The following is an 18,326-nucleotide window of genomic DNA, read 5'->3' as shown; positions in this document are numbered from 1 at the left end:
TTGGTACCTCGGAAGTCGAACAGAATCCGTTCCGGAAGTCCATTCGACTTGCAAAACGTTCGGAAACCAAGGCGCAGCTTCCGATTGGCTGCAGGAAGCTCCTGCAGCCAATCGGAAGTCGCGGAAGTTGCGTTGGGACATTTGGGTTCCAAAGAACCTTCGCAAACCGAAAGACTCACTTCCATAGCTGTCAACGTTTCCCTTTTTTTAAGGGAAATTCCCTTATTCCGAATAGGATTCCTCGCAAGAAAAGGGAAACGTTGACAGCTATGCTTCGAGGTTTGCACTGTTCGGCAGCCAAAACGTTTGACTCGCAAGGCGTTCGGGATCCAAGGTACGACTGCATCTTGATTTTATTCTGTGATCCGCCCTGAGACCCCCGGCTTTAGGGCAGTATAGAAATTCTAATAATAATAATAATAATAATAATAATAATAATAATAATACACACACAAACTCGTATTCAGGTGGTTCCCTCCCCATCTCTCTGCTCACGAGTCACATGGCCTCCTTGATCCTGGCTGCAAAATGCAAAAGGGGCAACAGAGGACTCTGCTTTGTGCTGAGTCAGATCATTGGTCCATTTAGCTCAGTATTGTCTTCACTGACTGCCAGCAGCTCTCCAGGGACCAGGCAGGAGTCTCTCTCAGTCTTACCTGGAGACGCCGGGGATTGAACCTGAGACCTCCTAGATGTAAGGCAGAGCCTCTACCTCTGAGCTACAGCCCTCCCCATGCAAATCGTATGTCCTGGAAGTGTCCTACAGAATTCTGAAGTTTTATGCAATGAGCGCCGTTTGCTTCGCTGAGCAAGAGAGCTTTGAGCTGCCACCCCCACCCGCAAGACTCGACACCGTTTCTGCTGACCAGAACAACTCTGTTTAGGAACAACGTGTTGCTGGAAATCGCCAGAGCACTTGTTTAAAACAGCCCCAGAAGAGCCCCAGAAGAGAGGGGAAAATAATGACTGCATCCTTCTTCTCCGGAATGAAACAATAACAACAACAGTGACCTCCTCTGGACGAGGGCCAAAGAAAACACACCAGCCGCCTCTCACATAACAGCACTTGGCTCGAGGAGAGGAATCTGAGAGAGCCAGATGCAAAAGAAGGGGGGGAGAAAAGATTTGCAGGATTTCGACTTCCCCTGCACTCAAGTGTCGCTCGCTAGGGAAACAACTATTTGAGAAAAAGGGGCCCAAAGATCAACTTCATTTGAAGCGGGTGGATTCTGTACTCTTCGCAGGGTAAACGTGAGGATGGGAATATGTGTTTTTGTATATAGGGACGTCCAACTTTTATGTAAGGGACGCGGGTGGCGCTGTGGGTTAAACCACAGAGCCTAGGGTTTGCTGATCAGAAGGTCAGTGGTTCGAATCCCCACGACGGGGTGAGCTCCCGTTGCTCGGTCCCTGCTCCTGCCAACCTAGCAGTTCGAAAGCACACCAAAGTAAGTAGATAAATAGGTACCGCTCCAGCGGGAAGGCAAACAGTGTTTCCGTGCGCTCTGGTTTCCGTCACGGTGCTCCATTGCGCCAGAAGCGGTTTAGTCATACTGGCCACCTGACTCGGAAAGCTGTCTGTGGACAAACGCTGGCTCCCTCGGCTTGAAATAGATAAATAGGTACCGCTTCGGAGGGAAGGTAAATGGCATTTCCGTGCACTGCTCTGGTTTGCCAGAAGCGGCTTCGTCATGCTGGCCACATGACCCGGAAGCTGTACGCCGGCTCCCTCGGCCAGTAAAGCGAGATGAGCGCCACAACCCCAGAGTCGTCCGCCACTGGACCTAATGTTCAGGGGTCCCTTTACCTTGAACTTTTATGTGGCTGGATGTAAGACATAAGAAGTCGCACCCATTGATCTGGCCACCTCGGCCTTTGACCCCACCAGGGCCGGCCCACTGAAGCAGCCGCCTCAGGCGGCGGAATACCATGGGGCAATGCCCAGCACCCCCAACGGGGTCATACGGCAGCTATACTGCAAGTGCTCCCTGAGATCTTGCTGGAAGCCACCGCCATTGCTGACCCTGTTAAGCAAGACTTTGACAGGAGGAGCGGGGAGGGAATGCAGTAGCCCCGTCACATTTTGTCTCAGGCTGTGAAATGGGACGGGATGGCCCTGGGCTCCATTCACCATTGCCCTGTGGCCCCTGAAAAGTTCCTCATAAAGACAACCAGTGTGGTGTCACAGTTAGAGTGTCGGACTCAGGAGAGCAGGGTTCGAATCCCCACTCATAAATAAATAAATGTGTCCCCCTGCCCCAAAAGCCCCCCCCCCCCGTTTTAGTAAAGTTATCCTTTATTAGGAATAGCAAACCACACATTATCAAACAGACACTGTATACAAATTGTGCAAAATACGAGCTGAACATAACAAGGTTTGTCCCGGTCAGATCTTTAACTCCATAGAAAATCAATTTGCATAAATAATACAATGCAGCACTACCGAATCAATTAAGAACCACTGATTCTCTTTATAATGACCCAGTCTTTCTACATGGGCAGCACTAAAAAATTCAGCCACTATTAAAGTAATTTGATCATTCCTGTCCGAAAGCAGGTCCTGAACCGTTGGTGGCAAAGAAATCAGCCTACTGAGTTGTAAGGCCTCTAATAATTGTCTTCTGGCATAAATGCCAAAATCACAAGAAAAGAAAATATGTTCCAAAGTCCCCCCGTTTTATCTGTTGTGCAGCAGCAACTGAACCTGGATCTTCTGAGTTCTCACCCCTGTGCTGTTTTCCCTCCCATTGCATCAAACTCATCCATCAGGAAGGAGCAAAGTACAAGATCCCTCTCCCCCTGGTACAGGGTCACTTTCTTAGCCAGAAACTCCTGGCCAGCTGCCTCTTTCCTTCCTGCTGGTGGCATCCTGGAAGCAAAACCAGGGTTTGTGGCAAGCTTGTGGAGGGCCTTGCTGTGAGAAATGTGCCCAGGCAGGTCACCCCAGGCCAGGACATCTTGCTAACATGTGACGAAATCCCATCGCCGGGCAAGGACACCTAATACTTGGAGAAGCTGTGGAAGACTCGGGCGTTGGCCAGGACTTCTCGGAAGTGTGCCAATGGTAGGGTCAGTGGGAGCTAGCTTTCCACCACTCAACGGGCTGGTGTAGGATGTCAGGGCAAGTGCCGTGAGCCCATTGCCTCAGGAGGAAACTAGGGGAGAAGCTACGCTGGCCTCCTAACTCACTTTAATAGGGGGACACACAGACATATACCCCCAACAGACAGAGAGACGCAGAAAAGGACCGCTGTCCTTGCATCTTTCGTGGCTGGAGAAAAGGGAAATTCAGATAGTACTCCTCGACGCATTTCTTTGTTTACCCTAATCCCTCACCTGCAGCATTTAATAGATTAATTAGACAGAATTTGATTTTTAATCAGCGAAGAACTTAGATGGGCCCTAACTCCTGCAGGGCCCTTGCCAAAAGAAAGTTTGCAAGTGGTGTAGTGGTTAAGAGCGGTAGACTCATAATCTGGTGAACCGGGTTCGATTCCCCGCTCCTCCACCTGCAGCTGCTGGGTGACCTTGGGCTAGTCACACTTCTCTGAAGTCTCTCAGCCTCACTCACCTCACAGAGTGTTTGTTGTGGGGGAGGAAGGGAAAGGAGAATGTTAGCCGCTTTGAGACTCCTTAGGGTAGTGATAAAGCGGGATATCAAATCCGAACTCTTCAAACTCTTCTTCTTGTCTTGCTATGTGTGGCTTAGACTTGTTCATCTGGCCCAAAAGGCTGGTGTTAAGCGCATCACGCAAGCAGGTCAGTTCATTGCAGGGAGGCCTGTTTTCAGCAGAAAGCTACATCACAACACAGCAATTCTGGAGCATTCATTGGGGTGGAGCGAATAGCTGCCCCCATGATCCTGCTCCTCCCCAAAAAAACCCATTTATCCGGTACTCATTTATCCGGCCCGCGGTGACCCCCACCGCCCCCCGATCTTACCGGCACTGCGCTGCGTAGCTGCCCATTTCTGGGTCGGAGGAGCATCGGAAATAGCTTGTGCACATGCGCAGGTGTTATTTGCACATGCACAAGCCTTATTTCCGGTACACATCCAGGTCGGAGGAGGCCCTTGCACATGCGCACAAGCTATTTTCGGTCCTCCTCCGACCCGGAAGTGCGCCGGAAATAGCATGTGCACACATGTATGGGCACGCGCTCCCCTGCCCTCCAGCCCACTGCACGATTGGTGCTGGAGACACCGGCCCGAGGCGCGGTAAGTTTGCTGACCCCTGCCCTAGAGCAAAGGTCAATGGAGCAACAAAGGCAAATTTACCTTCATACTCTACCTAACTTCCAACACCTCCTCACGCTCCCCTTAATATTCTCCATCCTGGCAAGCAGGAGGCGTTACCTGATTTCAAGGACACATTCCACCCATGTCAAAAAGTGATGCAGCAGCAAAAAAAGCTATTCTAGGCTGCATCAACCAAAGTCCAGTTTCCTGATCAAGGGAAGCCATAGCACTGTTCTGTTCTGCCTTGGGCAGACCACAGAAGGGATACTGTGTCCAGTTCTGGTGATCAAGGGTCTGGAAGTCAAGCCATATGAGGAACGGTTGAAGGAGCTGGAGATGTTAAGATTGGAAAACATGACAATGAGAGGAGATAGGATGTTGTTGTTTAGTCGTTTAGTCGTGTCCAACTCTTCGTGACCCCCTGGACCAGAGCACGCCAGGCACTCCTGTCTTGCACTGCCTCCTGCAGTTTGGTCAAACTCATGCTGGTAGCTTCGGGAATACTGTCCAACCATCTCGTCCTCTGTCGTCCCCTTCTCCTTGTGCCCTCCATCTTTCCCAGCATCAGGGTCTTTTCCAGGGAGTCTTCTCTTCTCATGAGGTGGCCAAAGTATTGGAGCCTCAGCTTCAGGATCTGTCCTTCCAGTGAGCACTCAAGGCTGATTTCCTTCAGAATGGATCGGTTTGATCTTCTTGCAGTCCATGGGACTCTCAAGAGTCTCCTCCAGCACCATAATTCAAAAGCATCAATTCTTCGGCGATCAGCCTTCTTTACGGTCCAGCTCTCACTACCGTACATTGCTACTGGGAAAACCATAGCTTGAACTATACGGACCTTTGTTGGCAAGGTGATGTGTCTGCTTTTTAAGATGCTGTCTAGGTTTGTCATTGCTTTTCTCCCAAGAATAGGAGATAGGATAGCCATCTTCAAATATCGAAAGGACTTTCAGATAGAGGATGGAGCAAGCTTGGTCCCCCCCCCCCCCGTTCTGGAGGGTAGGACCCAAACCAATGGCTTCAAGTTACAAGAAAGGAGATTCTGACTAAACATAGAACTGTAGAGTTTGAAGGGACCCCGAGGGTCATCTAGCCCAACCCCACGCAATACAGGAATATGCAGGTGGCACGTATGGGAATCGAACCTGTGACTTTGGTGTTACCAGACCACACTCTGACCAACTGAGCTAGCCACAGGCATAACTTTCTGGCAGTAAGAGCTGTTCGACAGTGGAACAGACTCCCCAGGGATGTCTTGGACTCTCCTTCCTTGGAGGTTATTGAGCAGATGTTGAATGGCCGCCTATCCCGTATGATCTAGCTGAGATTCCTGCATTGCAGTGGGTTAGACTAGATGACCCTTGGTGTCCCTTCCAAATCTACAAGTCTATGACTTCTGGGAATAGCAATCAAAGGAAGGCAGCCCATTAGAACTTGAGAAGCATCCTGTTTGATCAGGGCAAAGGGTCCAGCATCCCATTTTCCAAAGTGGTCAGCCAGTTGCTTACAGGGAAAAGGGTTCTTCCCCAGCAACTCTGCCTCTAAGCTTGGAGGTAATGTATAGCCCTCAAGATGAATAGTGCTTGATAGTTCCATCCTCCACACGCTAACCTAAAGAAAGGGGGAAGGAGCAAGACTGACGGCTACATTAGCAGTGGAATCACTGGTATGTACGCCTGTCTTTTAGAAAACGAGGGCAGGAAGAAGATGGCCTCATCCCAAGGGAGGAAAAAACCATGGCGATCACTGTTTGGATGTATGTTTACGTTCAATGCGTGTAATATATGTGTGTGTGTGTGTGTGTGTGTGTGCACTCAAGGATCTAGCGAATTTCTGCTCAGCTTTCATTACAGCTTTGGAAGGAGGTGTGGAAAGAGCCAAGCTGGCTGGTTTAGATTAAGAGAACAGTTGGAAAAAACTGGGGAGAGAGAGAAGAAAAAATAATAATAACAAAGCGCCTCTGAATGAGGTGAATCATGATCTCATGCAGCATTCCCTGAAGAAATAGCTGCTGTTTATAATAAAACACAGAGTACGCAGTTAAAAGTTGCAGCGGGCTGTTCGGAAACTCGCAGAGAGGAACCGAATGTTTTCTGTGGGCAGAGGACCACAGATATAAGGAGGAGCGGAGGGCATTATGGGCAGAGGGTGTGGTGCATTATGGGTAGCAGAAGGGCAACTTGGCCAAGGCATGAGAGGCATTATGGGTAGCAGAAGGTCAATCTGACCAAGGCATGAGGGGCATTATGGGTAGAAGAAGGGCAATTTGGCCAAGGCATGAGAAGTACTGTATTATAGGTAGCAGAAAGCCTGAGATGGGCAAAACCATCTGTGCCATCCCCTGCCACAGTGTTGAAATGGACTACAACCCCTTTATCTGGAATATTAGAGGCTGTCCGCAATGCAGACAGAATGTTGGGTAACACACACAGGACCAAACTATGTTACATGGAAGCACATTTGCTTGTAGTCCTTTTTTCAAATGCCACTTTGCGAGGGAGCTATTGGAAGCTGATAAGTGTGTGTGGGCGCCTCACCTTTTTTCACTGCTTTACATTTCTCAGCTCTAAATGAATTCCACCCCTGCCCAGGTGGCTTTTCTGCCTGTTATGTACTGAGTTGAATAGGATCCAAAATGCAGCAGTCTGATTGGTCCTAGAACAATAGGATTCAGAATGCAGCAGTCTGATTGGTCCGCAGGAGCCACCCAATCCAACACCAGGTGGAAGTGAATCCGCAACCTGATTGGCCTACAGGAGAATCCCGGAACTAGCCAATCATGTGGGGCCCATTGTGTAAATAATGTATATAAAGCAGACATTTTGGGGGAACTTCCATTCCTCACTACTATGAGCTGAATAAAGAGCATGAAATCCACACTAGACTCCGAGTATATTTCACTGCCCCATGGGATGGTCGATGCACAATCAAAATCCCACAGAGGAAAAATAAGATGGCAGGGGAGGAGAGCTATCTCGATTGGAGAACGGCAAGGCGAAGAAATGGCTCAGCAGCTCCCCTCCTCCTTGCCATTTTTATGCACACATACATGCACACACAGCACAGTTGTCAGAAGGCGAGGCGTCTTATTTCCACACTCACCTGTTGACACCTGCTGCAACCATCGGCTGCTAAAAAGTACAAGGCGGTTCCACAGCGAACCTTTGCTTCAGGTCTCCCACAAATCAATGGTTGGTGCAAGGAGGGGATGGCACAGAGAGTTTGGAAAGAGGAGAGGCCAGATATCTGAGAAAATACCTGGGGTGTGTGTGTGTGGAACATGTGAAAAAGGAAAACAAGGAAGGTGCAGCTTTTGCAAAAGAAAGCACACAACTCGTTGAGCAAATCCCGACTTTCAAGCTGTTCTGCAGATCATTCCAGGGTGGTCTCCTGCCTTCACCCGTCACCTTTCATAAAACGTTAACCCACCAGCCAAGCCAACAAAGTCTCACTGGGTCATCGGACATCACTGCAGCTGTTAGGGAGCCCACGGGTTTGCTGAACATCTTGGATCCTTTTCAGCAGCCATCAGATCTAGTGACACTCTGGAGCAGCAGTTCTCAACCTGTGGGTCCCCAGATGTTGTTGGACTACAACTCCCATCATCCCTGAGCTCTGGCCTTGCTAGCTAGGGGTGATGGGAGTTGTAGTTCAACAACATCTGGGGACCCACAGGTTGAGAAAGGCTGCTCTGGGGATGTGTGTGGACACGGACAGATGCATTTTGAGCTTCTGTCAAGCAGCTGTGCATCACTGTGGTGCGTGGAAGACTGACAGTACGTGGAGCCAGACCCAACGACAAGCAGAGACAACTGACTCTGGTCTTTCTAGGAGACCAGAGTTAGTTGTCTCCGCTTGCCGTTGGGTCTGGCTCCACCTACTGTCAGTGCCAGTGATGGAAAGAAGATAAAGTCCCTACCAGAGAAGAATGGCAGATCAAGTTGATGGACTATGCCAAAATGGCTAAAATGAGAATCAGAAATCAGGAAGACCAAAATTTTAACAAGGAATGTGGAAAATTGAAAACTTATCTTAAAGACCATTATAAACAGTTATTAGGACTGGAATATCACTTGTAGTTTAATGGCGGATTTTGGATACAATGGATTTGGATTACAGTCATCCCTCATGTTATGTCCGCTTCATGTTACGTTCTTTCAGGTTACGTCTTGCAGTGACCCGGAAGTACCAGAAAGGGTTACTTCCAGGTTTTGCCGCTCGCGCATGGTCAGATGCGCAAAATGATGTCATGCGCAGAAGTGGCGAATCACAACCCGTGCGTGCGCAGACGCGCCGCTGCGGGTTGCGTTCCCTTCATGTTGCGAACGGGCCTCCGGAACGGATCCCGTTCGCAACCAGAGGTACCACTGTATTATAAAAGATGCATCTATACCTGTAGGAGGAAACGATTAATAACAGGACCCACAAAGGGGAGGAGGGAAGTCCAGGAGATTCCTTAGAATCTCGTTTTTATGTTGTATGCTGGACAAGTGACTGTGAAATTTTAATCTGAAAAACCAAATAAATAAATTTATTTTTAAAAAAAACAAAAACAACTAACTCTGGTCTCACCACTGGGATCTTCCTCCATGCTGAATTTTACCAAGACTAAAATGAAGGAGGGAGCCTACAGGCAGTTCATTAGTTTCAATGGGTCTACTCTAGAGTAAAACATCATTGAATACCGCCAGCTGCAAGCAGAAAGGCAGGCAGGTGATGGCTAGCTAAGGATCAGATTAAGGATGGTGGGGAAGTACCCCATTCATCCTAATGGACCAGAATCTGGTGTTTGAGAAAGCACAACGTTTGAGCCCTGTAGGAAGGTGTTCCCTACAACTCAACTCACCTGTTTGTTGGAATAGACGTGGTTTTTGTTCCGGTTGGTGTCCAAGAGGCCTCCGCATTTGCCCAAGGCTGCGAGATCTTTCATAATAGAGTTGAGTGCCTCCTCTTCGTCTGCAGAAGAAAGGAAATAGATTTAGTCTTGTGAAACCTGAAGCTCTCTCCTTCTGGACCTCTCCAAGGCCCATACCACAGCACTTAAAAATAATGATAATAATATGCGGATTTTTCTCAATATCAGCAATTGAGTTAGAAGACCGGGGCAGAGGCTAATTCAAGAACGAGTGATCCGAGATTCCCACATGTGTAAAATAAGCTACGGCAAGAAACTTTTATTATTAGCAGAGCAGAAAGGAAGTCTACAACGAGAACCAAGTATGCACAGAGAGATAAGTGCGTTAAAATGAGAACACTTCACACAATTTATATAGTTGCAAATTTGTTTGTATTTCCAGACAGTGACTCGAGTACATTTTTTAAAAAACCAGTCGTAAGTGCCAGTGTGGCAGACTGCGAAATCTATACATGTAGAAAAGGCTAAAAAAAATTATTGGGTACAAATACGTGCATTGATACTGCAGATTTAAAAGGTTAATATCTAATTGAAGCCAGAACTTTTTTTCTGTTAGGGTTAATGGATACACAACTGGAAAAGGACTGTGGAAGATTATTATATATGATTACAGCGGCGAGTTTTACACGCAAAAAGATGGAAAGATACAGTCCTCCCCTACTATGGAGGAATGGCTGATACAATTATTGGACTATTCTGAGATGGCAAAATTAACAGGTTCAATTAGAGAAAAATTATTATTGACATTTAATAAGGACTAGAAACGTCTTATGGACTTTTTGTGCGTAAGAGAATATGAACTCGTAACATTTGGATTTGAAGACTGAAAAAACATTGGCTTATAGAAAACAGAATAGCTGGATGCTAATGAGTGAATACTATATTTAGCTGATATATATTTTCCATTTTCTTTCCTTTCTCTTTTTCTCTCCCTATTCCCCCTTCGCTCCTCTTTTTTTTTCTTTTTGCCCCTGTTCCTTTTTAGATTATAATTTTTAGTCTGGCATATTATAAAAAAGATACTTTGAATTGGGTATGAACTTTTGTATGTATATCTTTTTATAAGTATCAATAAAAACAGTTGTTGCTGGTTTTTAAAAAAGGAAATCTATACCTGTAGGTTTCTCAGAAAATTCTGACGGGGTGCTTGGTGGAAAAAATAGGAAAATGCGAGTATTACCCTGGTTGAGCCGGAAATCCCCTTCCATAAATTACCAGAATGGGGCAGTGTGGTCCTGTAATTGTCAGTGGTAAGGAGCTGTCATTATGTTTCCCTGGGGTTCCCCACCCAAGAGAAAGAAGATCACCAGTCTGAAGTGGCAGAAGATGCTGCAAATCTAAATGTTTCCTTTATGCATGGAAACACTGAACCAGTTCACAGGTTGCAAGTAACCAGGCCTGGATGCCAGCAGTCGAAGGCTTTTGGCAGTGGCCAAGAGTCCCCATGTGTTAGAAGGGTGACTGGTCATTCTGGCATTGCTGTGCCACCTTAATGCCCTCTTTGCAGGACTCCCAGGTGACATCTTAGCCACGGATGGGCAGCAGGGCCACTTCTCAACAGGAGCTAAACTTGGCTCCTGTCCGCGGCGGTCGTGCACCATTTTAAATTGCCTCAAATGCGATGCCCCAGCAGCCGGTAAGTCTTTACAAATCTCTGGATTGGTGTGTTACATTCTGGGCAGATTAAGATGGCAGGCAGTCACTGTGGATGAATCCCATTTCAAAGGTGGAGGAGCACCTCTCCTCTGCTAAAATGCAGCAAGGAGGACAATGGAAAGTGTGACTAATAATAATAATAATAATAAGTTTTAAGTTGTGGGTGAACATCTCAGACGACACAGCGATTCTTCAAACAGCTCTTGTTTATTCACAGGCCAGAACAGAACTGAAGGGTTCAGCCAGCCTGCTTATATAGAGCTCCACTACAACGCAACTGTAACACTTTCCAATCACTGAACGTCACTTTCAATCCCTTATTTGCATATGTGGACCTGAGTGAAAACTATCTACAGTATCCCCCCTGCTGGCCCAGGGTGAGAACTTCAGTACATAACAATAATAATCATACATTTTATTTATACCCCGCCCTCCCTGACCAGAGCCAGGCTCAGGATGGCTAACACCAGTCAAATTACAGTAAAAACATAATGGGGGGGGGGCAATTTAAAATACAGGTTAAAATGCAATTTAAAATGCAGCCTCATTTAAAAAGTAGCCCATAGATCAAAACCATAAGGGGAGGGAAACATAAGGGTCCAAACCAAAGGCCAGGTGGAACAGCTCTGTCTTGCAGGCCCTGCGGAAAGATGTCAAGTCCCGCAGGGCCCTAGTCTCTTGTGACAGAGCGTTCCACCAAGTCGGGGCCAGTACTGAAAAGGCCCTGGCCCTAGTTGAGACCAATCTAACCACCTTGCGACTTGGGACCTCCAAAGTGTTGTCATTTGTGGACCTTAAGGTCCTCCGCGGGTCATACCAGGAGAGGCGGTCCCGTAGGTACGTGGGTCCTAGGCCGCATGTGGTGGTCGTGGCAGCAGGGGGGAAAGTACAGCTGCATTGGTACATGTTGGGGTTTGGGGGGCAGTACTGTGCTGCAGGACCCCTGAAATCCCTGAGAGCCAGTGTGGTGTAGTGGTTAAGAGCAGTAGACTTGTAATCTGGTGAACCGGGTTCGATTCCCCGCTCCTCCACATGCAGCTGCTGGGTGACCTTGGGCTAGTCACACTTCTCTGAAGTCTCTCAGCTCCACTCACCTCACAGAGTGTTTGTTGTGGGGGGAAAAGGGAAAGGAGAATGTTAGCCACTTTGAGACTCCTTCGGGTAGTGATAAAGTGGGATATCAAATCCAAATCCAAACTACTACTGAAATCTGGCACCAGCCCCTTAGTTAATGCTTTACTGTGAACGTGCTGAATTGGGCTCTTTTCTCTGTCCCTGCTCACACTGGGGAGAAACAAGTCACGATCCCTGACTTAGCATTACAACAAAACCAGGTCGTAGTTTGTTTTGCTCTGAAGGAACCACAAGTCAGCAAGCCTTGGCTACAGACTGAGGTTTGTCACGAGCAAAACATAACACGATCCCTGGTTCTGTCGTAACACTTAGCCAGGGCTTGTGGTTTGTTGATTGATTTATTTAATTCGTATACTGCACACCATCCGTAGATCTCAAGGAGGTTCACAACATAGAGATGCAAAACGAGAACACAAAATACATAATAAGACAAAAACAAACCAATCACACACACACCTCTCCCACAAACACATTGGAAAGGCCACAGAAGGGTCAATCAGCCCAAGGCCGGTGACAGAGAAACATTTTCACCTGGTGCCTAAAGGTGTATAATGAAGGCGTCAGGCGAGCCTCCTTGGGGAGAGCATTCCACAAATGGGGAGCCACCACAAAAAAGGCCCTGTTCTCATATTGCCACCCTCCAAACCTCTTGTGGAGGGGGCACGTGAAGAAGGGCCTCAGGTGATGATTGCAGACGACTGCTTCTCTCCAGCGTGAGCCAGGAGGCATGTGTTGGAGCAAAGTAGCAGCAATTCGCTTGCGCATAATAAGTTATTGGTTTTCAGCTTCTCCAAATGCGCAAAACAGGTCTCTGTCTGCCTCTCCCTCACACGCGCAATATCCATAGAGATAAAAACCTAGAAAGCACAAGAGCTTGTGAGGATATCAAGAGTAGCCTTATGTTGTTGTTTAGTCGTTTAGTTGTGTCCGACTCTTCGTGACCCCATGGACCAGAGCATGCCAGGCACTTCTGTCTTCCACTGCCTCCCGCAGTTTGGTCAAACTCATGCTGGTAGCTTCGAGAACACTATCCAACCATCTTGTCCTCTGTCGTCCCCTTCTCCTTGTGCCCTCCATCTTTCCCAACATCAGGGTCTTTTCCAGGGAGTCTTCTCTTCTCATGAGGTGGCCAAAGTATTGGAGCCTCAGCTTCAGGATCTGTCCTTCCAGTGAGCACTCATGGCTGATTTACTTCAGAATGGAGAGGTTTGATCTTCTTGCAGTCCATGGGACTCTCAAGAGTCTCCTCCAGCACCATAATTCAAAAGCATCAATTCTTTGGCAATCAGCCTTCTTTATGGTCCAGATCTCACTTCTATACATCATTAGTGGGAAAACCATAGCTTTAACTATACGGACCTTTGTTGGCAAGGTGGTGTCTCTACTTTTTAAGATGCTGTCTAGGTTTGTCATTGCTTTTCTCCCAAGAAGCAGGCGTCTTTTAATTTCGTGGCTGCTGTCACCATCTGCAGTGATCATGGAGCCCAAGAAAGTAAAATCTCTCACTGCCTCCATTTCTTCCCCTTCTATTTGCCAGGAGGTGATGGGACCAGTGGCCATGATCTTCGTTTTTTTGATGTTTAGCTTTAGACAATATTTTGCGCTCTCCTCTTTCACCCTCAATAAAAGGTTCTTTAATTCCTCCTCACTTTCTGCCATCAAGGTTGTGTCATACTGGTATAAGTAGCCTTATACCCGGACATAGAATCGTAGAACTGTCAAGTTGGATGGGACTACCAACGGTCATTTAGTCTAACCCCTTTCAATGCCGGAATCTCATCTACAGCATCCATGACAGATGGCCAACAGGTCAGATCACTGAGCTACCCTGCCTCTTCTCATGGGCAGTGGGAGATCTTTCCTCACCCTTCTACACGATTTTGGTTTTAACCAGATATGCCAGCTGCTGAATCCAGGGGCTTTATGTGTGCAGCTACGGACTATGTGTTCTACTAAGCTACCACCGTTTTACCCAAAACCATTCAAATCTTGCTTCAGGCCTTGTCCTGCTGGCTCTACTGTTGCCCGTCAGTCAGGTGGTTTAAAGACAACATCTGCCTTCAGTGACTGGAAAATGTACAGTCCTGTGTTTTTCTCCCTCAGCAGCAGTCCAGAAGGATGAACTAACAAGCGAAGACCACACTGATTCACGGAAGAGTCGCTTCCCCCTCTGCTTGATCTCCCAAAACATTTGTACTTCAGGAAACCCCTTTCTCCTGAGTTCTGTAAACAAAAATCGATGGCAGGATGCTCCTTCAGACAGTCCCATGTATGTGGCTTAAACAATAAGAAAACTTGTTTGTTAAAGCATCGGTGGAGCGATGCTCAACCTCCAAAATAATAATAATCAGAATTCATTGGAGAAGACAGATCAGAAGAGTTGGCACCACGGCTTGCAAAGCTGCTGCTCACTCAGTCCTGTTTACAAAGGATCTTGGGCAGAAATGGATTAATCCTGGCTCTTGGGGTCCACAATTCCCACCTCAAAAATCAAAAGGCTTCCCTGAAGGGGCAGGTGTGCTATTTGAGCAACCAGTTCAATCAAGGCCCAAACAGTAAGGGGTGGGAGGGGCAGAAATTTGACTCCGTTTGCATTTAAAAGCGAACCTATCAAATCTGAACTTTCTGAAATGATCTGTGGACTGAAATCCATACTTCAAAATCTGCAGTTCTCTGAATTTTGCGGTGCGGTTTTTCAGCCAAGTAATGTGCAGAAAAAGTGTGCCTGAAAATGCATGTGTTAGTGAAAATAACACACACAAAATGCACTATATGCTTAGCAAAAATGTATGCATTCGGCAAAACTGCATACAAACATTTGCACGTCAGGAGAAATGCGCTCTGAAAGGCTGGGAAATTTTCCTGGGGATTAAAATAAATAAACAACCCACAAAGCAGAAACGCGAAGAACTGAATTGAAGACATGAAAAATTAGAAACCGACAGAACCACCCATCCCTACTTGTAAAAGTGGAATCAGGATCACGTTTGAACAGAACAAACCTTCCAATAATTGCCTCTGAGAACATGCAGGACCTGCTGCACTGTTCTCCAAGTTTCTGCCCCAACAGCTCTTTTCAAGGCAAAACTCAGGAAGCCTTTTGTAGTAACTGCTTTATAAGGGACACAAGTTCCTCACTGACCAGGAGAAAGGCAGCATATGACCGAGAACCCTGAAACATGTCAGGTGAGCAAAAAGAACCGCCAACTTGAAGGCATGCAGAATGACATAAGAACAGGGAATGGGGATCAATGGTCCCACATCAGAAATAGGGCACTCTGCTATTAGATAAAGGTAAAGGGACCCCTGACCGTTAGGTCCAGTCGTGACTGACTCTGGGGTTGCGGCGCTCATCTCGCTTTAATGGCCGAGGGAGCCGGCATACAGCTTCCAGGTCATGTGGCCAGCATGACTAAGCCTCTTCTGGCGAACAAGAGCAGTACACGGAAACACTGTTTACCTTCCCGCCGGAGCGGTACCTATTTATCTACTTGCACTTTGACGTGCTTTTGAACAGCTAGGTTGCCAGGAGCAGGGGCCGAGCAACGGGAGCTCACCCCGTCGCGGGGATTCGAACCGCCGACCTTCTGATTCGCAAGTTCTAGGCTCTGTGGTTTAACCCACAGCGCCACCTGCGTCCCTACTATTAGAAGTGCCAAATTATGGAACCATCTTCCTGGACAGTGCTGGTCCTAGGTTAGATTTGATTTAGTTTTCTTCTGTCGCTGCAGTCCATTCATTTGGATGACTGGCTGTGAACCATCCTTCGCAATCTCCTTTGGGAGGCTGTGGACTCTCCTTCCTTGGAGGTTTTTAAGCAGAGGTTGGGTGGCCATGTTATGGATGCTTTAGTTGAGATTCCTGCATTGCAGAGGGTTGGACTAAAGGACCCTTGGGGTCTCTTCCACCTCTAAAATTCTATGAATCTATGGTCAGGGCGCAAGGGAAGTGGAATATGTTGCAACCTTTGCAAGCCACAGCGATCTGCTGATCCCCAGAGCTTCCACAACCGATCATTGTGTGCTGGGGCCGGGGGTTAACCCGAGCAACGCGGTCCGGGTCCGCTCCCAAATCCAAGGATTCCACGAGGAGTCAGTCCATCAGGGCCAAGGCAGGAAACCAGGCTAGGTCAGGCACAGGGTCACAGGCAGGTTCCAGCAAGCAGCAATGTTGCTCCCGCAACCTGGGGCGGGGTCCGGCAGCCTTTTATTTCTGTTGGGATAGTGGCAGGTCCTGATCCCCCAGCGACTCACCTCCCTGTCTCGTCCGAAGGCGAGCACTCCTCCTGCGAGTACTCAGGTCACTCCTTCTCTCAGACTTCAGTCTCTGCAGCTCGGGAGATGTCAGTGGGTTACTAGACCCAGGGGCCGCCTCAGCCTCTCCTGACCCAACTGGTAGTGGAGCAGCTGTAAGTGACTGCCCAGCTGAAGGCCCTATCTGGAGCCAGGGCAGGCTCAGGCCCCTGACTCGGCCCAGCTGGTGCTTGTTGCAGGGGAACCTGTGCAGACTGGGGCTCTTCCGAATCAGGCCCCAGACTCGGTTCAGATGCTGCCTGAGGCAGAGGATCTGGTGCGGACCAAGACTTCTCCGGTTCTGAGCCTGAGCCCGAGTCCCAGGCCATCATACGTTGGTGCTCCCACAGCTTTTCAGCCTCACCCTTGCCTGTTCCACCCATGAAGTCGTAACTGAAGTCCTCAGATATAGCAAAGGTTGGTGGGACAGGACGGAAGCAGCCTCACAGGCCAAATGGGGAGGACCGGTAGGGCTAATCGGGCTCACAAGTTGGAGGTTCCTCTCCACTGCTCTCTCTCACCTTTCTTGCAATTTCCTGACCACTCAGAGAGAACAGTGGAACAGTGGCAAAAAGGAGGAGGAAAGCAGGGGCAGTGAGCTTTGAGGAGTTGTGGGGTGCCTCCTGCTGGGGTGTGGGTCTTGGTAATAATAATAATAATAATAATATTTTTTATTTATGCCCCACCTTTCCCAGTTCAAAACCGGGCTCAGGGAGGCTAACAACCAATTTAAAACAATTATAAAAGCGGCATAAAATACAGTACAGTGGTACCTCAGGTTACATACGCTTCAGGTTACATACGCTTCAGGTTACAGACTCCGCTAACCCAGAAATATTACCTCGGGTTAAGAACTTTGCTTCAGGATGAGAACAGAAATTGTGCTCCAGCGGCACGGCAGCAGCGGGAGGCCCCATTAGCTAAAGTGGTACTTCAGGTTAAGAACAGTTTCAGGTTAAGAACGGACCTCCGGAACGAATTAAGTACTTAACCCGAGGTACCACTGTATAAAAACATGAATAACAATAAAAATCAAAAATCAAAAATCAATTTAGGGGAAATAAGTATTAGATATCTACACCTGGCACCTGCACCATTGCTGGGTCAGCAGCTGGCACAAGACCCCTCGCTAAGTTCGGGGCAGGGGAAGGTGAGGGAGCTGTGTGCCAGGTGCTGAAATTGACAGCCGTGGCAAGGAATTCAAGACAGCAACACAGACAAAAGCCAGAAGGCAACGTAACTCAAGTCCCAGCGCCAGCACTAAGACAGGACTGTCTGCCTTCTGCTCACCGAGGACATCGGTATCCGGTGCATTTGAAAACATTGGCACATTCCTCATTCTAATGGCTGAAGAGTTAAGGCGGAAAATGTGTGGGGAACGGCTGGCAACGTCCCCAGAAGCCTGCTTGCCAGTGGCAAGTGCTCTCTCTGTGTCTTCTCTGGGGACGGCAACACAAGCATCTCTCCACAGTGAAGTGTATCAGCGATGTGAGCCCTCTCTCCGCTCGCAGTGCGAAACAGCACGGCCCAGGTGCCTCTTTGGCGCCTCTCTAAGAACCAGCACTTAAAACATGCTCCCTGGCAGTTTAGCATGCAAGGACATGGGAACACGTGGTCCTATAAATGTGTTCACTGGGATAACGTTAGTGTAAGCCGGGGTCCCCAAACTAAGGTCCGCGGGCCGGACAAGGCCTGAGGGACTCGTTTATCTGGCCTGCAGCGACCCCCGCCGCCCACTGCCCACTCTTACCGGCTGCCCACTTCCGTTTGGACGAGCACTGGAAATAGCTTGTGCGCATGTGCAAGCGTTATTTGCGCATGCACAAGCGTTATTTCCAGTGCACATCTGGGTTGGAGGTTGTGCACAAGCTATTTCTGGTGCTCCTCCGACCCAGAAGTGCGCTGGAAATAGCATGGGCACACACGTACGGGCACACGCTCCCTCGCCCTCCGGCCCGCCGCGCAATCGGCGCTGGAAACACTGGCCCGAGGCACGGTAAGTTTGCTGACCCCTGGTGTAAGCTGGATGGGGGACACTCAAGGGGGTGAATCAACAGGAAGGAGGGTGCTTCATCTCTTCTCTAAAGGTAAAGGG

The 18,326-nt window shown here is 48.3% G+C and overlaps 1 protein-coding gene and 1 long non-coding RNA gene across 3 annotated transcripts in view; one reads left to right on the top strand and one right to left on the bottom strand.

The window, feature by feature from the left end:
- The window catches only part of LOC310746046 (mitogen-activated protein kinase kinase kinase 3-like), a 109,419-nt gene that overhangs the window by 43,475 nt on the left and 47,618 nt on the right, over positions 1-18,326 (bottom strand). For both annotated transcript variants that reach the window (XR_014540476.1, XM_083579672.1), the window contains exon 3: positions 9,081-9,190. Coding sequence is in view for 1 of the 2 variants with exons in the window: in XM_083579672.1 (XP_083435798.1) it covers positions 9,081-9,190 (110 nt within the window). In the remaining variant the exon portion in view is untranslated. The remainder of the gene's footprint in view (positions 1-9,080; positions 9,191-18,326) is intronic.
- On the top strand, positions 6,192-7,111 carry LOC310746406. The gene is made up of 2 exons (XR_014540708.1): positions 6,192-6,484; positions 6,533-7,111. It is a non-coding gene; the product is annotated as an uncharacterized lncRNA (long non-coding RNA).

Source organism: Podarcis filfolensis (genome assembly GCF_964270895.1).
Source record: "Podarcis filfolensis genome assembly, chromosome: 12".
In the NCBI taxonomy this organism is placed as follows: Eukaryota; Metazoa; Chordata; class Lepidosauria; order Squamata; family Lacertidae; genus Podarcis; species Podarcis filfolensis.
The sequence above is the reverse complement of the archived record's forward strand: the minus strand, read 5'-3'. Positions and strand labels throughout refer to the sequence as shown.